This window comes from Eublepharis macularius, chromosome 3 (genome assembly GCF_028583425.1).
Source record: "Eublepharis macularius isolate TG4126 chromosome 3, MPM_Emac_v1.0, whole genome shotgun sequence".
Lineage (NCBI taxonomy): Eukaryota > Metazoa > Chordata > Lepidosauria > Squamata > Eublepharidae > Eublepharis > Eublepharis macularius.
Genome location: NC_072792.1, coordinates 52865681 through 52877220, shown reverse-complemented (window position 1 = coordinate 52877220; position 11540 = coordinate 52865681). Strand labels below are relative to the sequence as shown.

At 39.7% G+C, this 11540-nt stretch overlaps 1 protein-coding gene across 1 annotated transcript in view; it reads right to left on the bottom strand.

Moving 5' to 3' along the window:
- Nucleotides 1-300: 300 nt before the first annotated feature.
- The window catches only part of CHST10 (carbohydrate sulfotransferase 10), a 28875-nt gene continuing 17635 nt past the window's right edge, over nt 301-11540 (bottom strand). The window contains exons 3-6 of the mRNA XM_054973884.1: nt 8824-8921; nt 7088-7322; nt 4889-4994; nt 301-3658 (exon numbers count right to left, since the gene is read on the bottom strand). Of these exons, the coding sequence (XP_054829859.1) occupies nt 3121-3658; nt 4889-4994; nt 7088-7322; nt 8824-8921 (977 nt within the window). The 3' untranslated portion in view covers nt 301-3120. The remainder of the gene's footprint in view (nt 3659-4888; nt 4995-7087; nt 7323-8823; nt 8922-11540) is intronic.

The window sequence follows — 11540 nt, the reverse complement described above, 5'->3', positions numbered from 1 at the left end:
TCTTGTTTTTTGGTTGCTTTAGTTGGGTGAGGAAGTGGGTCCCAGTTTTTGGTTTATTCCGATTGGCCTTGCCTTACCACCACAGCGAATGCTATCAAAAGATGTGAGAACTTGATTAGATTAAGGAGCACCCCTCCTCTCACCAAATCTTACCAAGCATATTGCAAACTCCGTCTGATCACCTAGATTCTATACCAAGAACACACAAAAATGGTACCGTTAGCAATTAGATCAGAAAATTAAGGGAGAGGGAAATGGACTTTTCTTTATTAGAATTAGCTTTTTAAGGCCTTAATTTGATATACATTTCTCACATTTTACTACATTTTAATTTAGCAGAGAGGTAACTTGATCAGCTCATTAGTCTTGAAATACATTAAACATTATACTTTTCTAACACTTTGTATAAAAATAACTGAGCTTTATATATCTGTTAAGACCTACTGGATTTGAAGATCCTGTCAATATGATTCCCCCCTCCCCAAAGAATCACAAGAGCACTTTGAGCTTTGCCATCTTGGACATATCTCCCATCAACGTTACAAAAGGCAGCTACACATGTAATGGTGGTTTTGCATGGATATCCCTTCTACATGGGGGAAAATATCAGAAGCACATGGATACATGGCAATGCACATCTGGTTTTCTTGCAGAGAAAGAATATCCAAGAACACAGCTGCATGAGAAACATCCTACAATGATTCTCCCTTCGATAAATCAGTCATTCCATACATTATGCAGAATGAGGTATGAGCATCTGGACTGAATCACTTCAGGCCACTTATATACATGCGGGTAGATGGAAAAGCTATTTTGAATATTCCCCTAAAGGGAAGGGGCTGTGGCCCAGTGGGAGATCCACGTAATTTGCATACAAAAATCCCAGGCTCAGTCCCAGGCCTCTCAAATTCAAGCAGCAGATATTCAGAAAGGCCCTTCCCTGCCCGAGTCTCTAAAGAGCAACTGGCAAGTCTGAGTAGACAACAGTGAAGACAGACAGAGCAATGGTCTGACTCCACAGCCTTAAGTTTTGGGACGCTGTAGCAATAATTTCTACCTATTCCTCCATCCCACTGTGGTCCACTGAACCCCCTCCCCACTCCCAAAATTTGTTCCTCAAAGTTCAGCAGACCATTAAGAATAACACAGAAGGTAAATTATAGGGGTCTGCAGCAGGAACCGGTGGAAATCACCACTCTCTCTTCCAAAAACGTGTCTTTGGAACTATACGGTTTGACAGAGTCTGGTATAAGGCAGCTTCATATGTCCATTAAAAACTCCCTGCCTTTGTGGAAACTAGAGAGTGAGCCTATTCCATGCACAACTTTCTTTAGAAATAAGGCTGAAATGTGTTCAAAAATATAAACCATCCTCAATCTACAGTCAAGTGACGTTACATTTTAGTATCCTCTCGAGTTTACTCAACACCTCATTGTGCAGAATGAACTTTTTCAGTATCAGATCTGGCTCATGCGGGCTTCATTTTTGTGAGAAGCAGCAGTTTTGGCACTGATTTTTTTTCTTCAAGTTTAGAAATACAAAACACATCCTTGAGAATTATACTGTGGCCAGATTTAAGAAGTTAATCTTCTTAATTTTCTTGCCATTCTTACTACTTCTGGCCAAGCAAGCAAGGCATATCTATAACAATGCTCCAATCTTTATGACCAGTGTCAATGAGGGCTGTCCAAAAGCAAACTTTGGCTCAATAGTACTTAAATTCCAACCATTCTTCCTCCCTCCTGGCAATACACTGGAGCAAAGATGACCAACAGGAAGTTCTTTATTGCTGGTGAACACACACACACACACACACACTAGTTGTCCTTGGTCCAACCAGAACACCACATGTACCAATTAGAACTTAGGACTATTTATCTGGGCATTAATTTTGCTGTTAAACCTTAAGCAAATGCATACACAGAGATACTTCTAATACAAAGTGTCCAGTTATTCATTTGTCACTTTATATGGAGGACAATCTCAAGCATGGAGAAAACCCACCTATAAAAACCAAGATATCTTGTAGAAAAACTCAAATTTGGGGGTTCCTCCACTTGAAGTGATACTGCAAGGGCCAATTCACACTTTTAATGCTGGAAATACTAAACACATAATGCATACAATGCAGTGCAGAACATCTATGAATATGTCTGCAGGCATCTATTTCCAAGAGTCTTTCCACCCTTTTCAAGAAGGACCATAGGGATTATGCATATGTCTTGCATTACATGTTAATGTTTCACGTACAGAAGATATGAGCATGGATGCCGACAGTGTCATTGCATGGCATTTCTAAAACTGAAAACCAGTTACAATAGACGGACCACTGGACTTGAGAGGAGGATTGATCCAATGTATTATGACAAACGCACATATATTTTCATGGCTTATCTGGTTATTAGGATAGCCAGCACCATTAGAAAAACAACCCATGGTTAAAACACACAGGTTTATCAATCCTTGGCAAAATGCACAGCAAATGTTGGATGCTTAAGTCAGTCTTGCAAATTAAAAACCTTGCATTTAAAATTTTAAAGTGGGATCTATGTTCCCTTTGCACACATTCCATTTGAGATGCTTTCAGAAATTATTGGCTGAGAGACACAACTGTATGGCCTGAATGAACAGCAATGAATAGCTATTATAGGGCTGTGGCAAGAAACCAAGAAAAGAAAGACCTTCAAAACTGAGCCTACAGTAGAATCAGAAAATTTCCTTCTAGTATAAAACATTTTTCATTTTTTTGGTCCTTTAAATTTCACAATCAGGTCTTTAGTCCACTTACTATAGAGTAAAACTACTACCATTTCTAAATGTTCTTTATAATGCATTCACTTGCAAATTTTTAATATAAGTTATTGGTCCATCCTCTATTTGGTAAGGGAAAGAGGAACACTCTTTTTTAATACGTTTTGATCATAACATATTGCAGTGTCATATATTCAAACTATTTTCAGTAGTTAACAATTCATAGTTCAAGTTGATCCTAAATGTTCAACAGAAATGTGGAATAATTTCTGAAACCTAAGGGGAAAGAATAGAATCTCAGGTATGCAGAAGATTATCTGTACAGTTTTGTTTAATGTAATAGTTCATTATATTCACAGCTTCTAGGTGTCAGTTTAGTAGGAAATCTGGCTTTTGATAGCCAAAAAGTTTAAAGTCTCCTTCAAAGCGGGCATACAGGCGTCGTATGTCTCTCTTGCTAACTCCTGAGAAATAGTACTCCACCTTGGTTTTGTTGTATACTGTAATGCCAGGTGGAATTGTGGGATATGACACCAGATGGTCTATTCCTGCCTCCTTCAGGATGTATGGCGCATCTTCTTCCAGTGTTTCATGATGTCCAACAACACTGTATGTAATTTCACAGGGAGCACATAGTTCCACGTACGTTACCCAATGAATTATGTGGTCTCCAAATTGTATGTCCAGCCATCGATGATTTGGGTCACCCAAGTAGCGCACAAAATCCTCAAACTGCAGCCCCCGTGTTTCAGTGCGATTCTTTCTATATTTTCGAATGATGCCAGGTGCAATTTCATGTCTATACCAAGGTTCAAATCGAGGATTGTGGACAAACTTGTCCTTAAATGCAGAAATAAGCCTTTCAAATGGATCTCTTACTATAAAGAACTTAAAGTATAATTTCAATCTAAAGCGGAAAAGGAAAACAATAGATTAAAAAACTATCTACTGGAAATTCGCAAAAGATACAACAAATGCTAGCTAACATGTACATATTTTGTTAATCAATTACAGGATCAAATAGTGGCTTGCATGAGTCAATCAACAACCAGACCAAACAACACAGACAGAATATTCACAAAATCTCACATCACCATGCTTTTCACTGGAATCTGTATCTGGATTCATCTGCAATTAATTACATGTTGAGTAATCAAGCAAGTTGAAGTCACTTGATATACATACATATGTGAATCAGCCCTACGAGTTGCAACCCCCTTCTCAAACATTTAAAACAAATCAAATTATGTTAAACTCTTACAGACACAACTATGTGCCTGCACAGAGTTCCGCAAGCCACATACTACCTGCATAGTGTTATAGTTATAGCAGTGGAGCTTCATGGCCACTTTGTGTCCCTCCACTAAGGGTGCCATCTTCCCTCCCCCCCTAGATAGGAACCAGTCAGGGGGCTGGAATATTCTGTGACCTTCCCCAAGGCATGCTGCTGGAACCACCCATGCTGCATGTTCCTCGCTTGTGAAGTCCCAGAACATGGCTTTGTAAATTACTTTGGAAAGTTTTAAGATTTTTTTTAAAGCTTGAGGTATTTTTGTAAGCCTTAACCATATAAAGTGAAAAACTCAAATGTATGTTCTCTGGCTTAACTTTCAATACTACTTGAGGGAATTTGTACTATTCACATTTTGCTTTCCCCAGTATAACCATTAAATCATTTCCCAATACAAAACTGTAATTACAACACACACATCATTCATTTTATGGGTTTTCATTTTCTCCTGTGTCTTTGAGAATACAAAGTTCTATTAGCATCTCATTTTAATTTTAAACAATTTTTGTTTTAATTTTAAACACTTTTTATTAGAAATGTTTTATTTTAAATTTTATACACATTGGGCTCTCACAGTGGTCTGAGATTTGAGCCAAATCCTCAGGAATGCCTCAGTAACACTAAGCATCTTATGCTTCTAAATTATTCTCTGGACAAAACACCTCGTTTTATTAAAATACTGATTTTAGTAAGTACATTTACATAAGAGTTCATTTGCAAGATGTACTGATTGACTAATCGGACAGCATTAAGCATAAACAGATAATTCAGTTGAGTCTGTTTTTCAAAACAAAATGTCCCTCCGGTTCAAATACCAACCTAAAATTGCTTCAAGCCAATGCTTACCTTTTCTGAATTTCAGAGTCACTGAAGGAAGATAAGCGGGGCAGACCATTCTTTTCATGGTCATGCACAATGCTCTCTGGGATCTCTTCTATGGAAGAGAAAGCTCCTATGGAAATAAGATAGGAAGTATTTTTAGATCCCTCTGTCTCATATTTCCCCATTCTTTGTTCTACATTGTTAGAAATAATACTATTGTTAATCTCTGACACCATGTGGACCGAGAAGATATTTTTTAATTGAAAAAAGGCTGAGTTCCTATTTTAATAAAATTCCCCAACTCCATTTAGGATTCTACACAAAAGAGAAACTCAGAATTCACATGTGGCCTCTTTTCTATAAGTTGTCCACCATATGGGCTAGACTGGGGCTAGCACCCAATTGCGAATCTGGAACAATAGAGTGCGTTATCCAACCCTGGATTCAGTGGCAGAAGCTGTGGATTTCAGCTAGAAAAGCAGGGTCTCAAGCGCAGCAGACAAAGGGTACTGTTTTGGCAAATGAAAAAGACAAATATTCTATTATTTATATCTGGCCTGGCCAATCCAGAGGCTTCATTTCATCTGCCAACCAAGATCAGTTGTCCCTGTTCTCTTCTATCTCTTAGACCTAAGCAGAGATTTCACATAGCTCACATGTCTGGTACAAACCCCAGGTCTTGAGGTTTCTAGTTTAAATCCCACAGTCCACAACTCATACAGATGTGGTAGGAGCAACACTTGACCACAAAGTCTTGTTGTTTAAAAGTAACTTGCTTATTAAATCAGCACAACACTGAATCACCTCTCAATGTTTAAAATCTATTTTGGCTCTCTGTTGACTTTTATTTGAAGTAGGGACACCAGGTCTCCTGGGGCTGAAAGCACAGGATGGGGGTTGTTGACGGGGCATACTGGCGGGTCCTTACTTCACACGTATTCCTGCAGCAACATGGAAGCAATGGGTTGCACCAGGGGCCGATTCAGTAAAATGCAGCCCCCAATTTAAGGTGGTTCAGTAAAATGCAACCCCCCCACTTTTTACTGAATTGGCCCTGGCAAGACTCAATGCTTCTGCTCATTCCCAGTGTGAGATGGGAGCATTCTGGAAAGCACAGGAGCACACTCCAGAGTTACCAGCCCCATTCTTGCACTTTACCCCCTTCTGTAAAAGATGGTAGGGGCTGGGAGTGGGGGATTCCCCACCCTCATCAGGGGACTGGTAGCCCTAAAAAGAAGTCAAACTAGAATGCTAAATATATGTTACCACAGTGCTAAACAAACTGGTGGGATCATCCAAGCTTGGCATGAACTGACCATTTAACTTTAGCTGTATTGGCTTGAGCACAGACACAGGAATCAGAAGGTTGAGCAATAATAAAATAAAAGTAACTTTTTATTATACAGTGCACAGATTTATACGAAATCTTTAAAAACTCAGAACATGGTATACACCAATCACAAAAAATCACAACAATGTTTACACATGTATAATGACTGAAAAACCAAACACGTTTTTGCTTTGGAGGTCCCTATTCAGGCAGCTTGATACACAATTTTCAGTTGGATTAAATCATGCTTTCTCTCCTCCAGTTCTTATATCACACTTGCTTTTACCTCTTTTTGAATACTTTGGACTCTGGTTCGCACAGGAACACATGCTGGGAATTCAACTATGGCCCAGGACAGGTCTCTATATATGTAAATTTCTAGGAATACTTCTGACTGGTACCGGGGCATATTCAATGCCATTTAATTGACATCCTAATTAAATTAAACAAGTATTATATCCCCCTTATTTTATTCACAGAATGATAAGCCTTTTGTTACTATCTTTGGTGAATGAGGCTCCTCAGCAGGGCTTTTTTTCTGGGAAAAGAGGTGGTGGAACTCAGTGGGTTGCCCTCAGAGAAAATGGTCACATGGCTGGTGGCCCCGCCCCCTGATCTCCAGACAGAGGGGAGTTTAGATTGCCCTCCCCGCCGCTGAGCAGCGCAGAGGTCAATCTAAACTCCCCTCTGTCTGGAGATCAGGGGGAGGGGCCACCAGCCATGTGACCCTTTTCAAGAGGTTCTGGAACTCCGTTCCCCCTGAAAAAAAGCCCTGCTTCTCAGTATGCATAAATGAATGACTAACAATTGGAGCTTTTATTTTCTTGTTGCTCAACCTTCTGGCTCCTCACTACAAGCAAACACCCTTCCGAACTTTAAAAGTTAACTAATACCATTTAAAACAATCAAGACTTTCTTCCACTGAGTATTGCCAACTTTGGGAGTTTGACAGAAGAGGATTTTGTGCTTGTCACATACGAATATTCGGTCCAAAACAAACTTTGAAATAGTGCTATGGGTGAGGTTTCTCAGTGACGTATCTTGGCACATATTCCTGAGTAATTCAAGCCTTTCCAAGTGGACCAGAGGCTGATGTAGATGGTCTTCAGAGAGACCTCGTCCTGTTGTCTTATAATAAAAATTGAAGGGTGGGGGAATGGAAGAGTCAAAAGAATAAATTTAGTTCTTAGCTCACATTTTAAAGATTAGGTATATTCATACACACACAAAGATTTTTCAACTCCTCTGTGAAAACAAAACATTACATATCACTATTGCACTTCCAGTATAATTTTAATTTCATTAGATTTTTCCAAACAGCTGCTTATGTCAATATTTTTTTCAGCATGGTGCAAAACAGACTAAAAAAAACAGTACTGATATTAGAATAAGTTGCAGACATTGTGTGCAATATTTATCACCTCCCAATTTAGATAAATTTCACTTTAAAATAAACTGGGGAAAAAATCTCCAGATTACATTTTAATTTTTGGCTGACAAAAGCAAATGTTTTTCATCAACATAATTCAATGGAAGTTTGATTTTGCTTTCATTTTTAAAATGAGAATGCATAACAAAGTTAATATGCTTAGATTTATAAAGTTCTAAACTTTTTAAAAGCATGACAATATTTAAACTACTGGAAAGTATTTTCAGTTAACCATGATAAATATGAAATTGCTGCATCGAGGGAAGGCGGCTCTTACCCATATAATATAAACAAATTAAGAAAGAATAAATTTGTATGGAATTCAGGCAAATAAAAATCACCCATGAAATAATATCTGGGCTACCAGCTTTGCTTGCAGTTACTTTTCCCTTTTCTGGTCAATGCTTGCCACCAAAGCATTGTAGGATATATTCTGATAATGTAGGATACTGGAACACAAAGGAAAATAGTGGAACAGCTCCACTGATAAGTCCTTGCAAGATAAAACTGCTTGGGTTTAAAAGTTCAGCAAAAAACCGGCTGGGAAATATATCTTATAGCCTGCCTACATTATGGTAAGGAGCCAGGGAATGTGGTGTTGTACACTTCGCTTGCATGATTTGAACTCAAGAGGCCTGATCCTCTAAGGCAAGCAATGACCTAATTCAGTGGTGCTAAACTGCTTTATGTTCCCATTAAGCTTCTTACAACTATTTATTTTGGGTGGGGGTGAAAATCTCCATCATGAGCAAAATGATTCCATCTGTGGAGCTGGAGATAGGCAACAAATTCTCTCACACGGGCATGCTGGCCCCGATTCAGAAATGCTGAATCAAAGCTTTCTCTGCAGAAGCGGCAGGGAAAGGGCCCTTTTGGTGCTTCAGTGGGCCCATGGGGAGAGATCCCCCCACGGGCCAGCTGGTATTTAAAGGGCCCTTTCCCTTCTGCAGGCCATCTGATTTATTGATGCACAAATCAACATCAAAACAGTTTTAGACTATAAATTCAGGCAATAATCATGGTTCTTTCCAATGAATACACAAACGACACCCCAGGGATAGCTGGCTTCTTGGATTATCCTCCCCACCCCGCAAAAAACCCTGAATTGAACAACTTGTAAATATCATAGAAACAAAATGTCAAAAGAAGTAATGATGCAGCCCGAATCATCATTTTTGATCTTGCATCAGCAACACATACCTGAAACTCTTCGAGCAAACTCTTCTCTTTTATCACGTGAATTTTTTCTACTTCAGTGATAGCTGTCAGTATTAATGGCTCTTGCCTAGCCCCATATGCTGGGAAAGAAGGGGAGGAAAAGGATCTTTGAAGGAAAGACAGCAATTTTTTAAAAAAATCTAGTACCATTTAACCTATCAAATCTGTAGTTACCCTAGTTCCCAAAGTCTTTGTACAAATAATCATTTCAAACAGAAGAATATATTTCTTTGGCATTACTGTGGTATATAGTTTGTTATTATACAAGCATAATGGAGGAGCAACTAGTCAGGGGAGAACATGGTCAATCAGTTTTCTTAACTGCAGCCTCTTATCACATTAGAGGTGTGCATCCCGAAAAGATTCGGGTTTGGGGGGGAAAATTCAGAAATACCACAATTCCGTAGTGGTAAGCCACTTCAGAATTATGGTATTTACTCACTTCGGTATCATACTGAAGTGAGGGGGAGCAACTCCACCACCCCCACCCACCAGGGGCAACCCCTCCACCACCCACCCACTTACCTGGCCGGAGGAAGAGGGGGAGGGTGATCAGCTGAGCGGTGGGCCACTGTCAATGGCGGTGGCAGCATGCACGGCAGCACAAGGCTGTGATGGCCTGGAGCTAGCCTGCTCCTCTTCCGCCACACCGCCTTCTGAGCCTGCAGGGCAGTGGGGAAGGCCGGAGCCACCACCTCCAGCCCTACCTGCCCCTCAAATGGCTGCGGTGCCACAACGGCCATTTGAGGGGTAGGAAGGGCTTTCTCTGCCTCCTTTGCCACTCCACGGGCAGTGGGGAGGGTGGCGGGGAGGACGGCAGAGAGGGCCAGAGCCACTGCTGCCACCAATGCTGAAAAGGTAAGTGGGGGTGGGTTGGGTGGGGGGCTGTGGTGATGTTTAAAGGGCCCCACTGGCACGGCCCTTTAAACTCAGCCCTGAAGCTTTCCAAAGCATTATGAATGCTTCAGAAAGCTTTGGGTCTGATTCGGGCATTTTTTCCAAATTGGATTCCCGAATCACACATGCCTAATCACCATATAAATCAACTAATCATTGAAACTGACTAGTCCAGGTAACATACTCCTCCTTGGTTTAGTCAATTTTACCATGGCAAGAGCACAGCAGACATTACTGCTGGCTGTTCAAACAGCTTTATTTAAAATAAGCAAATTCCTTCAATCAGCTAGATATTTTGTAAGAAAGCAGGTAAGTTTTAAAATAATCCTTTATAAACAGCTTCAAATATTCATTTGGTTAAGAATTCATCCTTTTCCATACCCCAGAAAACCTACAACAGTCAGGCCTGCATCTGTTTCAACATACCATCACCCTTTTCGGAGAACACTATACATGAGAGTGGCAGCCAAAGCAAAAAGCCTTGATATCTTCCAAGTATTACTGCACCTTCCCTATCATCATGCTCTCTGTAAGTTTCCTGTACCCCAACTGTGCATATGCGTGCAAAGAACAAATGTCTACTCTGCTCTCTTTTTTTACGGAGCCATTCCCTTGGGATGACAAATCATGTTTTGCTTCCAGATTTTCGGCATTTCCCCCCCTACTTAGCCCCCAAACTGGAATAATAATAAGCACTGCTTTAACTTGGTTTTTTCTGGTCTAAAAGCTGCTTTATGTGTTATGTCTTAAGAGCATACACCCATGTATATGCCATTGTGACTGAAGGGACTACATGAAACCGTATATTCCACACTTCATGTAATGCAGAAGAGAGTTGTAATTTCTATGTACTTGCAATAAACATTGGCTTGGATCATCTAGAACTTTTCTAGCGGCAGACATTTCTAACTATGACGTGTAAATTTCTAACCTATACTCCTCCTGCTGCAGCCTCAAATACGCCCCACCCCCCAAGGTGCTGCTTCTGGAGATTCCATCCCCAGGAACAGCATTCTGGGGGCATTTTAGGCTGTAGCTAGCGGGGGGAGGAAAGAAAAAGATGTTCTGTGGATGTAAATTTTTCTGCCCCCACAAAAGCTCTAATGGATCAAGCCATTATTTCTTAATGGTATGCTATCTATATCACATGAGATGGAATATTATATTAGGTTTATTTGTTCATTTTAAATTGAGAGGTGCAAGCTCTAACTAAGTTTAAGAATTTCTGGTATTGTTTGTGGAAACAACTAGGCCTCAATAAGCACAGCAGCCTGTTGAAAGAAATGTGCCAAACTACAATGGAGCATTTCAGACTATGCATTACTTATATCTCACTCGTAGTTCTGGGTGGAATTTAACAAGATTTATATATATCAAATAGTTATTAAATTATTCGATTAACAGATCATACTTGAAATAGAAAACTTAGTAGGAAGGAAAATCAATCATTGCTAATTTAGCACCACAAGTGTAATTTGGTTCAGCTGACATTTTCTATATTATTTCAGAGACGGAGTGGTATTTAAATTACATTCAGCACAAAAATTAGAATAATAGTGATCTGACAGCAGAAGATTTATTTTTCAATTAATTCAGCCAAAGGTAGCCAAATGAAAACATCTTCTACTTTTTTGATGCTCATTTTAGCATGTAGATTTTCCTATCTAATAAACGCTGAAACAAAATGTGAGTAAGATGATTCATGACACCAATGATTCATTTAGACCTCCTAGTTTTTAACAAAACAAATAAATCTGCTGGGCTTTTCAGAGGATAAAAATTATTCTAGTATTTCACAGTGA